The sequence below is a fragment of the Equus caballus genome, chromosome 30 (assembly GCF_041296265.1).
Source record: "Equus caballus isolate H_3958 breed thoroughbred chromosome 30, TB-T2T, whole genome shotgun sequence".
Lineage (NCBI taxonomy): Eukaryota > Metazoa > Chordata > Mammalia > Perissodactyla > Equidae > Equus > Equus caballus.
This window is the reverse complement of record NC_091713.1, coordinates 18,271,089-18,293,016: the sequence shown is the minus strand read 5'-3', so window position 1 is coordinate 18,293,016 and position 21,928 is coordinate 18,271,089. Positions and strand designations below refer to the sequence as shown.

The 21,928-nt window shown below is 41.4% G+C and overlaps 1 protein-coding gene across 12 annotated transcripts in view; it reads left to right on the top strand.

Annotated features, from left to right (window-relative positions):
* The window catches only part of DISP1 (dispatched RND transporter family member 1), a 202,440-nt gene extending 186,704 nt beyond the window's left edge, over positions 1-15,736 (top strand). For all 12 annotated transcript variants that reach the window (XM_023632543.2, XM_023632544.2, XM_014738044.3 and 9 more), the window contains 5 exons: positions 279-402; positions 1,228-1,355; positions 1,709-1,806; positions 4,317-4,414; positions 12,099-15,736. In XM_023632543.2, coding sequence (XP_023488311.1) covers positions 279-402; positions 1,228-1,355; positions 1,709-1,806; positions 4,317-4,414; positions 12,099-15,713 — 4,063 coding nt within the window. In that variant the 3' untranslated portion in view covers positions 15,714-15,736. The remainder of the gene's footprint in view (positions 1-278; positions 403-1,227; positions 1,356-1,708; positions 1,807-4,316; positions 4,415-12,098) is intronic.
* The last annotated feature ends 6,192 nt before the right edge of the window (positions 15,737-21,928 follow it).

The following is a 21,928-nucleotide window of genomic DNA, read 5'->3' as shown; positions in this document are numbered from 1 at the left end:
ACCTATAAATTGTTGTTTGTCAGAAACAGACATTATTCTGACTCTCAATAGCCTGTGGCATATGACCACTGCTAGTTTATTACAAAAATGAGAGGGCAATGGTCTTGTAATTTTCTACTATAATTCCATGTAAGTGCTTAGTCTCATTAGATCTTTTATTGATAAATACCTGCACTTGGTCTGAAACATGAGGATTTAACAAATTACTCTCTTAGGTAGCAAAAAGCACTCTGTTGCTTCTAAGAGGCCTTCTTTGTGATTTCTCCCTGCTTCTCCAGTTATGCGGCCCTGATAGCCGACTGGCCCGTGGTGGTCTTGGGCATGTGCACCGTGTTCATCGGGGTCTGTGCCTTGGTTGGAGTCATAGTCCCAGAGCTGCCCGACTTCTCTGATCCATTGTTGGTAAGGAGAATTGAGCCAGTAGAATTTATCTATTCTCTTTAGCCCAATATCATCTCAAAAAATTAAGTATTTTAATACATGTTGCATTGTTATTTAGTATCCCATTTCTTTTAAAACCTTCCCAAGCCAGTAAGTATACAACTCTCTTTCTGAAAAGTGAAGACATGTTTTATCTGTATTCTCAGGTTCTTAAAAGGTCAAGGAACTTGCTCACCATCAAAACTCTGGAAAGTTTGCTTCTTGGTCCTCATATTTAAGTTAAAAAGCAATAAATTGGAAAATCTGCATCCTATAAAAACGTTTTCATAAAGTCTTTAAGACTGAATGTCTCTTTTTTCTCCAAAGCAGTTGAAGGAATTTCATGGTTACTGTGAGATAATAGGGTCTGTTTTTAAATAAATGTTCCCCTGGAGTGGAATATTGAGGAAAATATGAGCAAGGATAATGATATACTCTTTGTAGAGCACTGTAACATGCATAATGTAATTTAATTTGACCATAACATTTTATAACATAAAAAAATGAGGATTTACTAAATGCTTAGGTGTGAATTTGAAAGAGAAGCTTCAGATAAGTTTTTTTTGCTCTTTCCTGAGACACGTAACATACCAAAGAATCATACTGTTTTGTCACAGTCAGTAGGTGATCATTATTGTGTCAGATCATCTTGTTTTAATGCAGTTCACCTCTGGAGTAGCTGTGAAGGATGTCTATATTCTCTATTGAAAGCTATGCATCACCTTGACATTGCTCTCCCCAGCTGTTATAACTGTCCTTAGCCTGAAGTGAAGCACTCTAATAGGAATTTGTAATGTTTTCCCTTAGGGTTTTGAGCCAAGAGGGACTGCAATAGGCCAGAGGCTGGTCACATGGAATAACATGGTGAAAAATACAGGATACAAAGCAACATTAGCAAACTATCCCTTTAAATATGCAGATGAACAAGCCAAAAGGTAATCGTTTATTAACTTTTAGACAAAACATTGTTTGGTGAATTCCACTTTTAATCATTGCCTGAGCAAAAAGATTCACTGTAAAATGTGTGGCTCAAAATCTTTACCACTGAATTTGTTTAAATTGTCATTGTCTTTTAAGATTTTGTTGTATTAGGATGAAAAAGTGAGGGTTTGGGGTTTTTTTTATTTTTCAAAAGTGAAAAAATTAATGTCGATTGCTTATATTAATCCTTCCAACTTAACATCAAGTGCTAAATAGGTCATGACTGACGATGTACTGTTACCGGTATGCTTGTTGGCCTTAAAGTAGCTAGTACTTTACTGAAGACCAAATTGTTGTTCCCTTTCAGCCATCGGGATGATAGATGGTCAGATGATCATTATGAAAGAGAGAAAAGAGAAGTTGACTGGAACTTCCACAAAGACAGCTTTTTCTGCGACGTTCCAAGTGAGTGGCATCAAAAATGAACAAACCCCTCAGTGGTTCGTTAGCACTTGCGTTTGAGTGGGATTATGACGTAGATTGACAGGAGTATGTGGGGAGTCACACAGCTTCACCCTTTCTATCGCACTTAAGAGATTTCAGCTTAATTAACTTGTAATTTCACTTCTCTGGGTCAGTCAACCACTAATCTGAATTTATTTGCCTACAATAAAAATTAATAAGAAAGAGATGATTGAGTTATATTCAGTTTTAAGGATCATATAAATCTAATAAAATTCTTGACCTTGCCCTAAATTTTATGTCATTTTTAAAATTCCTTTTACTGTTTTTTAAATATTCTAGATCAGATAACAAGTACATATTTTTAGGTTGAACCCTGAAATAACCTACTGTATTATCAAAAATAATTTTTAGACTTTGATTCATTCAAACAGCATATATTAATTCATCAAAAAGCTTCTATGTGCCTGCTTGTCATTAGACATTAGAGATAGAGAGATAAACAAAATAAAGTCCAGTGGTCCAAAGCGTGAATCCTCAGGGACCTAGCTCACTATGTGTGTGAGTGAAGTTTTCTGGGTGTAAGGCAGTAGGAAGCGGTGGTGGTCATGCAGAACTAAAGAGCGCCTGCAACAGAACGTGCAGGACGAAAGAGCTACTTAGCTGCAACAGAATGTGTCCTGAAACAACGAGGGAGGACCCAGATATTGTAGGAACTTCTCAGAGGTCAGGAATCCAGATTTTAATACGGAATCACCACGTCTCTAAATGTTGGCAGCAAATTCACTGGACAAAATCTGCGGTAGCCTAGAGTCAGCCTAATCACTCTGCAGTTGCCAGGGGAGAAGGAGTGCATGGCCTGGAGGAAGTACGCGTACGTGTGTAAGTCCTTGATTAGCCCTCGTGATTAGGAGCGAGGAGCTGTGGATAATTACAATTTCTGATTGAGTGAATATTAACCTTAAAGCTCTTTCGGTTTCAGCTTTTTTTGTTGTTGTTGAAAATCCTTCTAAAATCTATATTTTCCTATCTTATCGGATCACTAGAGGACCTGATTAGATCTTTGATGTTTCTAGATCTTCCCAAGCCGCAGGGTCTTGATTTTGAACTCTGTTTCACTATAGAGTAATAGAGAGAAAGTAGGAGATCTGGGAGGAGCTTTAACTGATCCCAGGAAGCAATGCAAGTTTCTTTGTCTGTCTGTCTCTTCTCTTAGAAAACATTCTAGAAAAGTTGAACTCTAGTTAGTTGCGTGTTCTGGCTAGTTGATTTCTCTCAAAGTGTTACTATATGTTGCTTAACCAACATCTGTTAGTTAATATCTGAATCAGGAAGAACGTTAACAAATTCATGAAATATAGTCTTGTTTATATTTTGGTAGTCAACACCAAGTATTTGTCTCATAATTAATAGGTTCTGCCTGACTAAAGCTGTTACCAGCTCTGTGAGAATGAGATGTTTCATTTTCCACAAGGCTTATTTTGGTCTTCAAAAGCAGCCAACATAAGATGATAGCCATATGGTGAAGACAAAAGTTTACTGAAGAAAACTTCACAATCGTGAATAAAAGTTCAGCTCACGTAGTAAAGTTTTATTCATAAATTTGCAAATTGATTTTCTTTCTTAGCACAATGAGGCATTTTAGATAATGTACAACTCATCTACTTTGTTTTAGTTGGTTCCTAATAAGTTTTTTTAATGCCTGAGGAAGCAGCTTCTTACTGGGCACCTATTTTTCATTGTCTCATTTAATTCTCGAATCTATTTGAGTTAGGTGTCGCTGTTTCCATTTTACGGATGAGGAACCAAGGCTCAGAGCTGTTAGTTGCCTAAGATCACCCAGCTTAGTAAATGACAGAACCTGGTTACACCCAGTTCTAACTCCAACGACCATGCTCTTTCCAGTATATCACACAACCTCCCTTATTCAGAAACGTATTTTATATTAATGTGATTTTCAAAGTATTTTTTCCAGACTCTGGTGTACCAGAGAGACCATGTACTCAACCAAGATATGGAATATGTCTGTGATCCTGGCCAGTGCTTTGTATAAGTTGACTCTTTAGTGCTTTTAAATTGATCACCTGCCATCTTTCCTCTCTAGTTAGCTGCCAGAGTACATCCTTATAATCCATTCTTGATAATCCCTAGTGCATCGTTCTTTGATTTTATATACCATTATGGTGGTGTGTTGTGTAAATTCAATTCATTTCCTGCTGAAAGTTCTTATGTATTCTTCTTCCTAATTATAGTCTGATCAGAAATAGATTTGTTATATAACTCCTGTGATTTTTAAGATATAATGAATAGACCAAGGCTTTGAGCTAGGGCAATATTATAGCATTGCTTTTTTTTTCCACATTTTTTTCCTGGAATTTCTCAAAAGAAAGGATTCCCTGCTGCTAATGAATTGTCCCTGTGGCTTCCCAGTTTGATTTGTTTCTGAATGCTGAGTCTCATGAAATAAATGAATAATTTATAAACCTTTCTCTTTTCTTTTTTCATACCTCCAGGTGACCGATATTCCAGAGTAGTGTTTACTTCAGCTGGAGGGGAGACGTTATGGAATTTACCTGCAATTAAATCAATGTGCAATGTAGATAATTCAAGGGTATGTAAGTAAGACTGAAATATGTTTAACACAAATAAGGTTATATTTTTGAAACTCTGTTTACTGCTGACCCTGGTGTCTGATCGATGAAAGTACTTAAGTGGCTCCCCTACTGAGGAGTAAACACCAGCAGGCCAGCTCTGCGTTCTTTCAGATCCCAGGATCAAAGTGTCTCTGTGTTTCTCCACCTTTAAAACATAGCATCTTCCTTAATAAAGAACTCTTTTTCTTTCCACTCATGTTCTCTGTCCATGATAGTCTTTTGTATTATTTCACTATATATTTCCTTTCAGGATAATAGTTACGACTTTTTCCCTCTTTCATTGTATTTTCTCTTTCCTAATCTAGTTTCATTGTTCACTGCATTTCCCCCCGAGACAATGGTCAGCATCTTAATTATGGAATGAAATGACTGCCTCTCTGGTAGTCAGTGGGTCATTTGGGTCAGTCACCTCGAAGGAAAATTTAGGTCACAGCCTGGAAAAGGGGACATCAAAGGGCATAAATACAGTATCTATGTAAATGGCCAGAGTAATCCAATCCAGGTTGCCCTGAGCTCTAAACACCTTGCTGCTTTAGAAGACAGAAGAATGCAAGAAGACAAGCATTTCCTCTTTCAGGCTTCTCTAGAACCAAAAAGATATCAGCACCAGAAAATGTAAAGTCAGCCTCTGGGCTTAGAAGAGCTGTCAATTTCATGTGTTCAGAAGCAGTTTCTCCAACTGGATGCTGCTGATGTCACTCATGGACCTGTCCAAGCACAGTAACCAGGCGTAAAAGGAACTCAGTGTATTCTTAGCATAACTCTAAAATGTGAAGTAATTGGTTACTTGAAAATCTAATCACGTGCCCCACTAAGAGCTAGCCTGACAATCCAGTGCAATCACCTATTCCATCAACAGGGTTTCCTAATGGAATAGGAGGTAGCAAAGACTCCTTGCGGTCACCCAGGCTGACAGTCTCATTGTGCTGATTAAGCACCTTCCAAGAGCTAAGTGGCTTACCCAGGTCACCTGGTTTGTTGTTCCCAGGTCTCCTGACTTTATTTTTCATTCTGGAAGCTGTTTACATGTTTTTAAAATAACTCTCCCATTGTTTGGGCCATCAGGATTTTCTATGGGTGCCATCTTTTCTCTGTCCAACTCCAAATCGACCAAAGTCACAAGCCATCTCTAAATAGACCAGAGTTTCTTAATCAGTGGTCAATTTTTATTTGCCATATTTTCTTCTCTTTCGCAGCTGTCAGTTCATTATTCGGAAGCTATGAATGTGTTTCTCTCTGTCATGGGTTACAACCCTTCTTATGTAGAAAGTTAACTCTAAAGTGGTAAGTAGGTAGAGTTCTTGCTATGTGCAAGACTTTATGCAAGGTGCTTATATCTCTCACAGTGGGCCCGTGACCTTGGAATAACACCTTTTAACAGACGAGGAGCTGAGCTCAGAGAAGTTAGGCCAGGCTGCTTACTTTATAATCACACCTTGGAAGAGAACAGCATTCTGTTCCTCTTAGTCCTCATCATTCTGCCTTTACACTTGATCTCTAGACCTTCCCTCCCATGAAGACTGTCAGGTGACTGAACTCACACAGTTGATTAATAGCTGATGTTTATTGAGCATGTCCGGCCATGTTCTAAACACTTTAATGAATTATTTCATTTAATCCTCATGACAGTGCTATAAATTAAGTACTATTATTTTTCCCATTTTGTAGATGAGGAAGGTTCACACAGGTGGCAGGTGGCAGATGCAGGATTTGAATGCAGCCAAGTCTAGTTCCAGAGTACCTTTATCCACTATGCTTTATGCTTCCATAATGCAGAAGGTTCCCCCTGACATTTTTGTTTTGTCTTGTTTGACTATATATGCCGTTTCCCACTCAAATGAACTTCAGAGTCATCATGGCATAGAATAAGTACCCTTTTTTTAAATCAAGGGACCGGCCTGGTGGTGTAGTGGTTAAGTTCGTGTGCTCCACTTTGGTTGCCCAGGTTTCCTGGGTTTGGATCCTGGGCAGGAACCTACACTCTGCTGATCCAGCCATGCTGTGGTGGTATCCCACATACAAAGTAGAGGAAGATTGGAACAGGTGTTAGCTCAGGGCCAATCTTCCTCACCAAAAAATCCCAAAAAACCAAAAAGAACAAGCAATTTGTTCTATGAGTACATGTTAGACTCTTTTTTTTTTTTTTTTTTTGAGGAAGGTTAGCCCTGAGCCAACATCCACCCCCAATCCTCCTCTTTTTGCAGAGGAAGACTGGCCCTGAGCTAACATCCATGCCCATCTTCCTCTACTTTATGTGGGATGCCTGCCACAGCATGGCTTGATAAGCAGTGTATAGGTCTGCACCCAGGATCCAAACTGTCAAAACCCTGGGCCACTGAAGCAAAATGCGTGAACTTAAACACTATACCACCCAGCTGGCCCCCATGTTAGACTCTTAATGGACTCGGAGACTCAAAACCCAATAAGCAGTACTATGCCATTATAGCTGTCAAAGTGAAAGCACTATATTATTTTATACATATATATCAGATGATAAAAATTAGCATCAATAGGTAGCTCACAAAAAAGCATATAGAAAAGATAAGTTGAATGAATTACATGAACGGAAAATAATAAAGCTAAGCATGAGATTTAACATACAATAATGCATATTTCACAATCCTGTACATTTGCTAGCGGTGAGCTACAAACTTGTCCCTAACTCCCCTGGCAACCGGAGCAAACAAGAATTCACAGTCAGTGACAAAAGTCACATAAATAGGGTAACACTTTTTTTTTCCGAATCCCAGCTTTCCTTCCTACTAGGGAGAGCGCTGTTCCCCGTAGCCTTCATAAAAGAAGTGTGATGTTGCGTGCAAAGTTCTTAATAGCATGTTTACAAGAGATATAGTATTGAATCTTAGCTGCTTTGTAAACCCTATCTCAGGTAGATTGGTAGCAGGAAAATGTTATAGCAAAAGCATTGCTACAAGGGATTAAAGCAATGAAATCTAAATATGTAGCTTTCTAATCGTTCGACTTGATGCATTTGCAGAATTTAGACTATCTAAAGGAATACATATGCTCTGCTTGTCTGGAGTATTTTTCTCTACTGGGCTCGTAATAAGGATTGGATAGCTGTGAATTCAAGTTTGTAATCCCTGCAAGAACACGACAAGCATTGTGGTCCTCTTGTGAAAATCTGAGGAACAGACCCAAGACACGTGTCTGAATGAATGGTCAAGCCAGGTGCAGACCCACACCAACAAATGAACAAACAGATAATCAAGGCCCCAAAATTCTACCTCAAAGAGCATGGTTATAATTTTAACCTGTTAAATTAAATACTGTTTTTACCAATGGCAAATGCCTTTATATTCTAGTCTCAAACTCTGCTATGAACCCAGAATAATAAACCTTTCTCTTAGAGATAATATGTTCAATGATACCTTAAATAATAACTCTTGGTTAACAGTTCAGATTTCAGATTATTACTGTACCTTTTTCAGGTCCCCCAGCTCAAGACCCTTTTAGGATTTTTATCTGTTAGATAGTTTAAGTGAACTGTGTCCCAAGGTGACTTGGCAGTCTTTCCCTTTTCTCCCCACTCAAATCCTAGCTATTGTACTTTAGCACTTGATTCTTAACAGCACTCAAGTTGAATGGGACACACCCCAAATGATACAGAGCAGAAGAGCTTAATTCTTGGTGGGTTGACTCCAGAAAATGTCTGGTAATCAGTGTAATATCTCAACGAGACCAGTTGTTTCCATTGTCGCCTGCCTTTGTTTACAGCACACTGAGTTCCAACTCCAGTTCCATTTAAATCCTATGCCACTTATACTTGTAATTCAGACTGGCCTTGCTTTCCAAAGTAAATACCTTCTGTTTGTGATGCTGTTGTCCACCTCCTAACAGAAATGCTTGTTTTCTTAGACTCTTTTAAAGGAGCCTCAGTTGACTCCCCTGATCTTCTTCATCACTTTTTTCTGCCCTTTGGCTTCTACAGAACACACTGGCAGATAGTCATTAGTAACCAGAAGTGTGTTTCTCTAATCTTGACTGCTGAAAACCCTGTAGTCTGTTTCTCAGTCATTGTAGAACTTGGAGCTCAGAGGAATCAGCTTGTGAAAGGGATTTGAAATTCGGTGCCCAAGACCCTGTTTACTTGGGTAACTTTTGTGGACAGCTGGAACCCTCCTGAAACTTAAAGGACCCCAGAAATGTGTTTCCTGATGCGTTGTTTTAAAGAGGACTGTGGAGGTCTTGCTTTTTCTTTCCTCTCGAACTGCCTTAAACTTTTTTTTTGAGGTAGATTAGCCCTGAGCAAACATCTGCCGCCACTCCTCTTTTTGCCGAGGAAGATTGGCCCTGAGCTAACATCTGTGCCCATCTTCCTCTATTTTATACGTGGGACACCTGCCACAGCATGGCTTGATAAGCGGTGCGTAGGTCTGCACCCAGGATCTGAACCAGCACACCCGGGCCACTGAAGCAGAGTGTGCAAACTTAACCACTGCACCACCAGGCCTGCCCCCCTTAAACTTTTAATACGTGAGGAACTTGGACACATGGGGAAGGAGAGTCCAGCAGTTGATTGCACCTGGTATTAAGGGCTTAATTTTCTTCCTTTTACTCCTTTCTCAGCCTCTCAACATATCTCCAACTCGGCCAATAGTTTTAAAAGTTAAGGTATCATTTAAAACTCTGCTGGTTTCTTCTTTTTCTCTCCTCTCCCTTTACTTCCTATTTTAAGCCAGCTCCACCCCTGGTACTATCTAACTAGGGAATGGTGCAAAGACATGTTATAACCACATAAGCAGAATGACTCCCTAAAACAGCCAATTTGGGAATACCTAGAATTAAAGGGCTATGTTCTTCATGAGAGTTACAAGAAGTTGTTCTCACTAACTCTGTTCTTATTTTTATAAACTTCAAAGATTTTGAAAGCATTCCTGTGAATCCCTCACCCAAAAATATGGCAAAAATATAGTTGCCTTCTGCATGAAGACGTACCTGCTTGCCAGTCTCTTTAAGCGCACAGTCTCACGTATGCCTCTGTATTTAGCTATCTCAGTTGCAAACGACTAAGTCAGAGCTGCCATCCCACCACACTTACAGGCTTGGGCACTCCCTCTGCAGGTTCATGTGGACCCTGACATGTAATATGCTCCTTCTCATGTTGAATTATAATTATTGTTTTTTTGTCTGATTTCCCTGCCTCGCCCTCAGCAGCTTGAGGGCAAGGACTGCCGCGCCTTACACATGTCGTGTAGGTGTCCAATAAATACTTTCTTCTTTAGAATAGTCGGATGGATGGGAACATATGGCCTTACTCTCTGAAAGCCTAGACAGTTCCTTGTGCTTCCTTCCTTTAGAGTCAAGGCACTGGCATCCAATTCAAGGTAAAGAGTGCCAGTCTCAGTGTCTTTTCTTTGTCCCTGTTTCTTACCCTGCAAAAGATCCTTGCAAAACTGTTTTCCAAAGGCTGTCCATCAGCCAGCACCACCCTTGAATCTGAGGATCAGCTCTCCAGAGACTCACCAGCATTTATTTTTGATAGCAGCCATCAAAGTAGTCTTTGCTCTGTGTTTATCATGTCCGACTTTTTAATCTTTGGTCAAATATACACATAAAAAACCCGCTATTACGTGAAAAGGTTATTCAAGGACGGAATTCTGTGCTTTCTTTCCCCGTTTGAGCTGGCACCCCTACTTCCTTTATCTTTGACATTTGGTTATTTCAGCAAATACAACTGTGTTCCAGCTGATAGTGGGTTTCATAATGGATACAATTTATTTTCTTCCATCTGAAAACTGTCAGGCATTGGGCTTGCATTGGCTTTCTTTCAGTTTACCAGGCTGACCCCAGGGAGTTGCATGTTCTTTCTTTTTGGGGTAAAAGTGGTTATCTGCCATGAAAACCAAGGAGATGCTATTCCAGGGTTTCCTGTTATTTATTAGGTGGTTCGCTTTCCCCTCAGGTAGCCTATGTGAATGTTTTTACCTAGAAACAATTAAATATTAATTATATTATTTTATGAAATATCGAGTAATTATTGATCTTTAAAAATGAGCTTAAAAATTAAGCCTTTGTTAAAATCAATGTTGCTTTAGTACGCTCGAATAATAACCCTTTTGACTCATTTTTCTTTACCCCCAATAGAGTATCTTGAAAAAAGAACCACAGATTTTTATTATGGAAATTTTCAAACATGTGCAAAAATAGACTAATAGAATAATGCCCATGTGCAAGGCCACCCAACTTCAACAATTCCCGATACATGGCCAGTCTTGGTTCATCTACGCCTCGCCCCCACAGGGTTAGGCCCAGGAAAGTCTATCGATGGCCAGGGCTTAGTTAGTTATGAGTAACTTGGTTCTTGGATAAGTCTGTTTCAAAAAGATGATTTGTGCCAACTTCTCCTCTACTTTGAGAAGATATTTCAATGCATGATTGATAAAACCTACTTTAATAAAGGTAAAGGGAGGTTTTAATCCTATTAGAAAAAAAAATATTCACACCCTTCTTGACTTTGGATTTTCTTCTCTGGAACAGCCTTTGGTAAATAGAGATGAGGGAAGGTGATAGGAGTGGGTTGTCCTTAGCTCTAGTCCTTCTGAAGAGAAGTCTCCGGACAGGCTCGAGAGAGGGATATTTCTTATTCTCACCCTCAGGGAAGAGGGCCATTCACGTAATTTACACGTTTTTAAGGCAATGGAACTACGCAGGCTTCAGTATAATCTTATCAATGCCAGATTTGGCATTGGCACAATTTTTCAGTTTTCTGTGACCAGAACAGCCATAAGAAGAAAAGCCTTATTAGAAATAGTGTTCTGAGTGAAATACGGTCCACATTACATCCAGAATTGTCAGACTTGCTGATATGCAGCAGAACCCTGTTCACCAAAACAGAAAAGAAAGTTCCCCCAAAAGTCCTTTAGCCAACTTGGATAAACTTCTAACAATGTGGAAGAAATAATTAAATTCCTGCTTATGTATTTATTTTATTAATTATACATATTTATTTAAAATCAGATTATATAATATTTTAATTTAGAAGCACTGCCCTTTTCGACTCATATTTCAAGAAACAATTTTATGCCATGTCTTTCGTACATCTTTGACATCAGCGCTTCTGGTGTCACCAGAGTCACATTTTGATTCACTGACAGTTTTCTAGAGAATATCATCTTTGCCTCCAACTAAATTAATTGAAACACAGTACCTTTGTCACCAAAAATTTCATGCTGATTACCGGAAATTTCAGGCAAAGCCACAATCGTGTTTCATAAATCAATTGGGCAATTGTTCTCTTAATTAATCCTGTAGGTGAACATACATAAACCTCACAGCCTATCCATTTTATTGCCTTTTAAAGTGGCTTGGAAAAGGCTTGTTTACCAAAGAGGTGTTAATTTTGTGTCCTTTTTGAAACCAAACTAGCATTGATTGAAGTTCTTTCACACTCATGTGCTATCCGCTGACAGTAGTTTATTGTTTGAAAAGTAAGCTACTGAGGACTCCGCCATGTAAGACAACTTTGAGGGGGAACCTCGCTTTGTATTCAAACTGATACCTAACTTCAGAGGATGATGATTTAACTTCTGTAACTTTCCCTGTCCCTCAAGGCCACTTAATTCAGACCCTTTGCTGACCGATTTTAAACGGCAGGCCTTCCACGTGTCTGTGTCTCCGCAGATCAGGTCTCACCCCCAGTTTGGCGATCTCTGCCAGAGGACCACGGCCGCTTCCTGCTGCCCCAGCTGGACCCTGGGGAACTACATCGCTATTCTGAACAACAGGTCATCCTGCCAGAAGATCGTCGAGCGAGATGTTTCTCACACCTTGAAGCTGCTTCGGACCTGCGCCAAACACTACCAAAATGGCACTCTGGAGCCAGACTGCTGGGACATGGCGGCCAGAAGAAAGGACCAGCTCAAGTGCACCAACGTGCCACGCAAGTGTACCAAGTACAACGCCGTGTACCAGATCCTCCATTACCTGGTGGACAAAGACTTTATGACCCCAAAGGCAGCCGACTACGCCATGCCGGCGCTCAAGTATAGCATGCTCTTCTCTCCCACTGAGAAAGGGGAGAGCATGATGAACATTTACCTGGACAACTTTGAAAACTGGAACTCTTCTGACGGTGTCACCACCATCACCGGGATTGAGTTTGGGATCAAACACAGTTTGTTTCAGGATTACCTTCTCATGGATACTGTGTATCCTGCCATAGCCATTGCCATCGTCCTTTTAGTCATGTGCGTCTACACCAAGTCCATGTTCATCACTCTTATGACAATGTTTGCAATCATCAGTTCCTTGATTGTTTCCTATTTTCTCTATCGCATAGTATTTAACTTTGAATTCTTTCCATTTATGAACCTCACTGCACTCATTATTTTGGTTGGAATTGGAGCGGATGATGCTTTTGTCCTGTGTGACGTTTGGAACTATACCAAATTTGACAAGCCTCATGCAGGAACTTCGGAAACCGTGAGCATCACCTTGCAGCACGCCGCCCTCTCCATGTTCGTCACCAGTTTCACGACAGCCGCTGCCTTTTATGCTAACTATGTTAGCAACATTACAGCCATCAGATGCTTTGGGGTTTATGCGGGCACAGCTATTTTGGTGAATTATGTTTTAATGGTCACATGGCTTCCAGCAGTAGTTGTGCTGCATGAGCGATATCTTCTCAATATATTCAGTTGCTTCAAAAAGCCGCAGCAGCAAATATACGACAACAAAAGCTGCTGGACAGTGGCTTGCCAGAAGTGCCACAAAGTACTTTTTGCCATTTCAGAAGCGTCTCGAATTTTTTTTGAAAAAGTGTTGCCATGCATCGTCATTAAGTTTCGCTACCTTTGGCTGTTCTGGTTCCTTGCCTTAACTGTAGGGGGGGCCTACATCGTGTGCATAAATCCAAAGATGAAACTGCCCTCATTGGAGTTATCCGAGTTCCAGGTGTTCAGGTCGTCTCACCCTTTTGAACGTTACGATGCTGAGTACAAAAAGCTTTTCATGTTTGAGCGTGTCCACCATGGAGAGGAGCTCCACATGCCCATCACGGTGATCTGGGGTGTGTCCCCCGAAGACAATGGCAATCCACTCAACCCCAAGAGTAAAGGGAAGTTGACCTTAGACAGCAGTTTCAACATTGCTAGCCCAGCTTCCCAGGTCTGGATTTTGCACTTCTGTCAAAAACTGAGAAACCAAACCTTTTTTTACCAGACCGATGAACAGGACTTCACCAGCTGCTTCATTGAGACATTCAAGCAGTGGATGGAAAACCAGGACTGTGATGAGCCTGCCCTGTACCCGTGCTGCAGCCACTGGAGCTTCCCCTATAAGCAAGAGATTTTTGAACTGTGCATGAAGAGAGCCATCATGGAGCTGGAAAGGAGTACGGGGTACCATTTGGATAGCAAAACCCCAGGGCCCAGGTTTGATATCAATGATACTATCAGGGCAGTGGTGCTGGAGTTCCAGAGTACCTACCTCTTCACACTGGCTTATGAAAAGATGCATCAGTTTTATAAAGAGGTGGACTCATGGATTTCCAGTGAGCTCAGTTCTGCACCTGAGGGCCTCAGCAACGGCTGGTTTGTCAGCAATCTCGAGTTCTATGACCTGCAGGATAGCCTCTCCGATGGCACCCTCATTGCCATGGGGCTCTCGGTTGCTGTTGCGTTTAGTGTCATGCTGCTTACCACTTGGAACATCATCATAAGCCTTTACGCCATCATTTCAATAGCCGGAACAATATTTGTCACTGTTGGTTCTCTCGTCCTGCTGGGCTGGGAGCTCAATGTTTTGGAGTCTGTCACCATTTCGGTTGCGGTTGGCTTGTCTGTAGACTTCGCCGTCCATTATGGGGTCGCTTACCGCTTGGCCCCAGATGCTGACCGGGAAGGAAAGGTGATCTTCTCTTTGAGTCGCATGGGCTCTGCCATTGCCATGGCCGCACTGACCACCTTCGTGGCCGGGGCCATGATGATGCCCTCCACGGTTCTGGCTTACACCCAGCTGGGCACCTTCATGATGCTCATCATGTGTGTCAGCTGGGCTTTTGCCACCTTCTTCTTCCAGTGCATGTGCCGGTGCCTTGGGCCACAGGGTACCTGTGGTCAGATTCCTTTACCTAAAAAACTCCAGTGCAGTGCCTTCTCTCATGCCTTGTCTACAAGTCCTGGTGACAAGGGACAAAACAAAACACATACCATGAATGCTTATCATTTAGATCCCAGGGGCCAAAAATCTGAAATGGAGCATGAGTTTTATGAATTAGAACCTCTGGCATCCCACAGCTGTACCGCCTCTGAGAAGCCCTCCTATGAAGAGACCCACATCTGCTCTGAATTCTTCAATAGCCAGGCAAAGAACGTAGGGATGCCCGTGCGTGCAGCATACAACAGTGAACTCAGCAAAAGCACCAAAAACGAAGGTAGCGCTGCCTTGTTCCAGCCCTCTCTCGAACAGCACACCATGTGTCACCTCTTCTCTCTGAATCAGAGATGTAGCTGCCCAAATGCCTACAAACATTTGAAATATGGTGCCCACGCCTGCCAGCAGATGGGTGACTGCTTGTGCCACCAATGTGCTCCTACTGCCAGCAGCTTTGTGCACCTCCAAAATGGCCTGACGCCTCTGAAGGCTGCGCACCAAGCCCCCGAGGGCTTCGCGCATCCCATCCCGCACATCCACCACTGTCCCTGCCTACAGGGCAGAGGGAAACCACCCGGAATGCAGAATTCTCTGCCTAGGAGTCTTTTCCTCCACCCGGTGCAGCACATCCAGGCCCAAGAAAAAATTGGTAAGACCAGCGTACGCAGTCTTCAGAGCATAGAAGAGCATCTTCCAAAGGTGGCAGAGCCATCACCATTTGTCTGCAGAAGTGCCGGATGTTTACAAACAGCGTGTTGTGATCCTGAAAATAACCAAAGGGGACTCTGTAAAAGTAGAGACATCGGAAATATGGAGGGCAGTGGAGTGGCCGCAAACCAGGACTCCATTGTGGAGAATCAGAGCGACCAGACAGAAAGGGAAGGAGAGCCGAGCCCGGCTCAGACTGATGTCACTGTGAACTCAGAACATTTCAATCAGAACGAACCAAAATTTTTATTTAACCATTTAATGGGGAAGGCTGGTTACAGGTCCTGCCCGAACAATCCACAAAGTTGTGGCAGAATTGTGAGAGTCAAGTGCAATTCTGTGGACTGCCAAATGCCAAACCTTGAAGCCAATGTGCCTGCTGTATTGACACACTCGGAACTTTCTGGTGAAAGTTTGTTAATAAAAACACTTTAATAAATATAGTCTTAAATTCAGAACCAGTGCCTCGATCATTCCTTTGAAATGGAAGTAAAATCAAAAAGTTTAGAACAGGAGCCCAAAAATACAGGAGGAAGGATGTTTCACTTTGTTAAAAATCACGGAATATTTATATATTCCATATGAACAGTCAGAAAACTCACTTATCTAATGGGTATTGGCTGGTATTTGGATTTTATATTTTCAAAAAGTACAGTTGTTTTTTATATTTATACCCAGCTTGGAAAAATAATCATCTCTCTCTCTACCTTCCCATAGCAATGAGTCAGAGAATCAGAGTTTGAATTACCTAGAAGTTTCCATTCTCCCAGGCAATCATATTTTCCTGATATCCCTATTCTGGTGCATTTGGTCATCAGTAATCAAGACTTGATTGCTTAATGTAAATGTTGATTTTAATAGAGCCATTTCAGTTGGGATCCAGGAACGAAACATTAACATTTACATTTTTGGTGAGGCCTCATTTAAAAATTAATTGCCGTGAATTTTAACAGTGCATTCCACCTGTCTGCATGAGTAGATGTCACATGAAGCCAATGACATTTATATCCACATTGGTATCTTTTTCCACATTAGCCAAAGTGACAGTTGTTCAGTTATTACATCTATTAACCCAGGAGTCATGGGCATCACCTCGTGTCAGGCGACAATTATGTTAGTGCCGCAGAAGGAGGAGCACAAACGAAGAGATGTGATCCTCCGGAATAGCACTACGCTTCTTAGGATAAGCTGCTTGTAGACAAAGATAGATCTAGGTCAGATGAGTCCTAACCCCCTGAAGCCTGCAGGGTAGGGGAACTTGTTCTATGAAGTTTCACTTTCATCTCTACCCTAAGGGACATGTTCAGACAGCTGCTTTCTCCTGTGTTAGACAGGGTCTCAAGATGTGCAAGGATGATTTTATTGTGCAACTAACACCTGGAAACGCTGAGCCTTCAGGCAGCATCTTAAATGACACGTGGGTCTTGTGTTAGATCAGTCTACAGTGATTGAGCTGTTGGAGCACGTTTTCTGGGTAATGCTTCAGATGACACAGCCCTCCTCACAGGGTGTCATCTGTTACTGTGTGCATTCCGGCCCCGTACGGGGAGAATTCCACTGCATTCTCCTTCCTTCTGGGATTCGGCCTCTAGTTTGGTCGTCTGAAGAAAACTGGTGGAAATATTTCTAAATACATTGTTCTTTCCAAAAGTTATATTAGCTATTTTCTAAGAATAGTTTTCCAAATTAGATCTGCATATTATTCTCGGGCCTGAAAAATCTGTCAAGAGTTGGAAGGGACCTTACGGTTCACTGACTCCAACCCACCTGCAGGAAACCAAGGTTCTGTTAAGCGGCTTTCCAGCTTTGGCTTAATTACTTCAGTGACAAGGAACTCACTACGTGACTACCTCGGTTGAACCCAAATCTGGTGTCCTGTAGTTTTTCTCCCGATTGGCCCTCATTCTGTTCTCGGAAGTGAAAACAAACATCTCTGATCTTTCCGCCACATGGCATCCCTAAAGATATTTGAAACGGCAGTCATGTCCTCCCACTCACATGTTCTTCCCTTCACCGGGTTCTAAGCCATTAAAACACTGATTGAGCAATTATGGTCTCTTCTGGATAAGTCAGGTTGTCCAACTCCCAGCCCAAGTGTAGTATCCCCAAACAGACTCGGATGCAGCACCAGAAGGAGGACCAGCCCAGGGAGACTGGATGGTTCTCCTGTTAGTTCGCTTAGAGGTAGAAGTAACTTCTGACTCAAACTTTCCAGCCAACTCTTGTGCAGCTTAGAGGGAATTAAACCCACTGGTCCCTCACATGTGTTGCTGCTAAGCTGCCTCTTCAAGCCAGTGAGGTTTTTTACACTGAAATTCAAAACTCTATGTCCGTTCCCACTGCACTTGATTCTGTTAGGTAAATCCGACGAAGTGGGGAGAAGAAGAGAACACTTGAAAACAGGACTCACGCAAGGACCAGCGCTAGACTCTTTATTTTTCTTCTATAATCTGTAGCCACAAAGTGGCTAGTGAAAATTTAGTGACCTGAAACATTATTTTTGCTGGGCATGGACACAGATTTAATTTAAGGACTACCGGAGACACAGACTTCTTTACAGAGAGTCTGACCTAAAAGACTTTCATGTGAACTAAGTGTCGTGAAATTTAGAAAATAAGAACTGGAGTGAAAGGAACTTAGCGGGAGGAGAGATGTCCTGTGTCTTCTCCCTCAGTCAAGACTGGGGCCTCAGTCTTGCTGTCGGTCATCCCTACCGCCTGTGGCTCCAGGAGCTGGAGGGGCCTGTCTCCCCCGCTGTGCTCAGCACCCTGAACCTTGAATGTGGCAGTAAACCCTTTTCACATTGATTTCAGCTACAGACTTTGGACTTTGAATTGACTATATTTTTCACACAGGAATTTTTTTAAAGAATTTGTTAGCTGGGACTGAAAAGCTTTTTTTTTAAAATTCCCTGTTACTGAGCGGCAAAAGATCACTATTTCTAGTTCTGTTTCACAAAGAAATTTCATCCACTGTCCTCTCCTAAAGAATTGCAAAGCAAATAAGAGGTTAAATTATGTATGGGGAAAAGAGCCTTTTCACTGTGAAATATTGGAGGGTATTTACTTATGGGAAGGATTTGCATCCTGTTACTACAACAGAGCATCCCTTTGAGGTTGGAGTCCATGTTACCAGATTTCTTCCTGACTTCTCCCCTGCAAGGTCACTTTTTAAATCCCTACTTGATTGAAAAGTGAGACAGGCCAAGAGCACAAAGTTTTTCACGTGGAAAGGCTGTATTGTTTAAAATAAACTACACAGCTTCATCTGTGTGTATTCATTTCTTGTGTGTAATTGCTGTGAAATGCACATCCTCCTAAAACAATCTTCTTTAAAGTTTTGCTAAGCTGTTATGATATTAAATTTCATTACAATAATCTATGCCCCAGCCTTCATCATTCTAAACTTTAAAACTTTTGCATCGGGTGATCTGAAGAGTAGTTTTAGGAGTGTGGGCTTACAGCAGATTAGGAAATCTTCCTGACTCCCATTGTCTCGCATGGAAACCATCTTTCCACCGGCAGTTAGGACAGTTTCTGAATGAAATATGAGGAAACCATGACTTTGAAAACAGCTGTGTCTTTTCTCTTTAATGACGAGAGTCATTTTAGAAGGAAAAAATGAAGAATCCAAAGACTCGGGTTTTCTTTCATAAGATTCAGACATAGCCATGAAAAATAGAAATTTGTTGAATCATGAGAGGATTTTTTTCTTAATGCAGAAGGAACTATTGTGTTCAAATACCCTTTATACCATAGTGGATCTTTCCAAAATGTTTGCTGGCATTTAGTTCATTTATCTCCAATTATTGTTATATTAAACTACAATGTTTTTTGTAAAACTACCACTTTCATTAACATTTGATTTTGTACACTCAGAAGTTTCATATCTTTGCATTAAATATGTAGAAAAAAGTAATGAATATTCATGATTGATTAGTAGAATCTTGTGCCTTTTGTTCTTAACAATGTTTTAACTGCCCTAATTTTGGATTTCTCATGAAAAAAAAAAAGCGTTATTTCTTGTTCCGTTAGCTTTAGAAACCACAGCATGTGCACTCAAGAACACTCATTGGGTAACCAGGATCAACACAGTTTCTATCAACTCCCCTGATCCATCAGTCACAGCATGAACCTGACAGCACAAGTGCCGACCAAGACACAGTTAGTACACTAACTCAGAGGAGCCTGATGGGCATCTGTGGCACATAAGTGCCTTCCTGAGATTTGGGGCGTGAAAGTGCTGTTTTAAGCTTTAGGAAGGAGCATAGAATAAAGCAATGATGTTCTGCATTCAGAAGTCACAGTACAAGAAAGGGCTCTTCCTAGCCTGGACGTTCTTCATGAGTTTTCTTTCAGGTAAACTTGAGAACCATACACTTAATTTTGAGTAGGAAGATAGGTCAGTGGCCCAAGTTGTTAAGAGGAACTTGTAGACCACGTGTCCTCTTCTCAGGGGATTTCAGCCAAAATTTGAAATACCAGTCAACACCTCCACCATTCTCACCTGACACCTAAAATGGATACTCTTCTTGACTTTGTGCTTATTATTAATGGCGCTGTGACTTTCACAGTGAAACAAGAGTTAACTTCATGCCCTCAAATCAACTGGAATAGCTAAACTTTGACGTTTCCCCTTCTCATCATATTTTTTCACATAACTTTCTGGAATGTCATCTGCACCTTCCTAAAAAGTGATGGGCAGATTATTTTCAAGCAAGAGATGTTTTTCTTTGGAACCCAGTGAGATTCTTATAAGAGCTGGTTTTAATTTGAGCCAAAGTGACAATCAAAGCAAAATTTGCTCAACCTCTCTCCACTATTTGGACATTTTTGATCAGTGAACTGGACTTTAGTTTTCCACTATTTAAAAGGGAAAGGAATTGCTAAGTAAATCAGTAGTCTAAACAAGATTACGGAGAGCCTGTTCAGCCAGCCCAAGAAAACAAATAAAAAACTACTGTAGTGTTACTGCCTTTGCAACATTGCAAATCATTGCAAATCGCGTTGATAAAGAAAAGTCCAATTGGAGTATCTCTAGGCAAAATTTTACCACATGTTTTAAATATTAGTTGAGAATATTAAATAGCATTTATTTTTAAATAGTTAAACGTGATTTCTGTGGGATGCTGCCCACCCTCACGAGTGCATCGTGCTCCTGGGATGTCCCTGGTCTGCAGGGTAACTTCTAGTTCTCTGCATTCTGGCAGCAGTCACATGTTTAATTCAATGAAGCCTTAGAGGATGGGGTGTGTAAAGCCACAGCTTTGTCCTCCTTCCAGCAAAATTTCCTTTCGTGCAGAGATCTAAAGAAAGGCTTTGGGAAACGTGGAAATCTCTGCAACATCCTCCGTCAGATTGAAGGTCCCCGGGGTTGGTTCTTTTCTATCGTTTGATTTCTGTACCTTGAGTTTTCTGAATAGTGTATGTGTTATTCGTCAGATATCTCAGATGGAAATAGATATCAACTGAATCGTCTTGGATTGTGGAATAATTCCATCACAGATCTCAACTTGAATTTCTTTGCCCTACCCTGAACAGGACCCTTGGCTGTGATTGGCAGGTAGGAGGGAATTTCCTTCAGTGAATAGCTTCCCTGCCAATCATGACAAATTATACGGCACTTTGGTAAATGTCTACGCGTTCCCATGGGAGAGTAAGCAGAGGTTAGACAAGCCAGCTTGGAGACAAAACCCAGCCCTTCCTCTAAATCACTGTGATTCCGAAAACCAATTTAGGCACAGATCCTGCCCTGGAAACAAAAACTGTGATTTTTCTCATCTCTGGGGTGATTGTTGCAAACCACATGGGGGTGGGAGAACTCATCCTGAGCCCCTTCACAAGTGGAGGGGAGGTTTTATATTTCTCTGTGTTTTGATGTCACTTTTGGGTCTTGGGAGAATCAGGCTGATCAGTCTTTCTGAGCAGTTTGGGCCATCCTGGAGGGAACCACAGGTGACCTCACTTGCTCGACTTCCACAGTCCGTTAGAGGAGGGTGTCCCTCTGCCACCAGGGCTCGCCATCAGCATCCATCACCTGTTGTTAGAATCGTCTGATTGTCTGTCTCCCTCACTCAGCTAAGTCCTTGGGAGCAGGCTCTCTCCAGCACCTTGCTGCACCGAAGTGACAAACTTTACTGAAAGCTCTTTGCATTCAGGGCACGGGTTCTCTGATGACCAAGAACCTCTGCCTTCGAGAAAGTGACAGTCCTTCAAAAGCAAAATTGAGGCCCTCCAAGAAGAAGGGATTTGCAAAGCAAGTAATTACACAAGTAACATTTTTTTTTAAGTGGGAGATGTGAAAAATGTTGATACTAGGATTGAAATAGTCTCAAGCATTTTAGAATCACCCCGGTATGAAGCAGCAAGGCCTTAAAAAAAATCACGGATTTGGAGTTTAAAAACCATAGACCCAGGTTGAAGAGCAAGACCAGCCACTTTCTTGTACCTCAGTTTCCTCATCCATAAACTATAGTTGATGCTACCTACCTCACAGGGTTTCTAGGATTAAGTGAGTTGAGACGTGTTAAAGATGCTACTGTGTAGATATTGCTGTTCCAATTGTTATGTTCATCATGTCATTTTGTCCTCATTTGAACAGCCTGCAAAGGTAGAGCAGGCCATCCTTGGTTAGCTGATCCAGCGTCACAC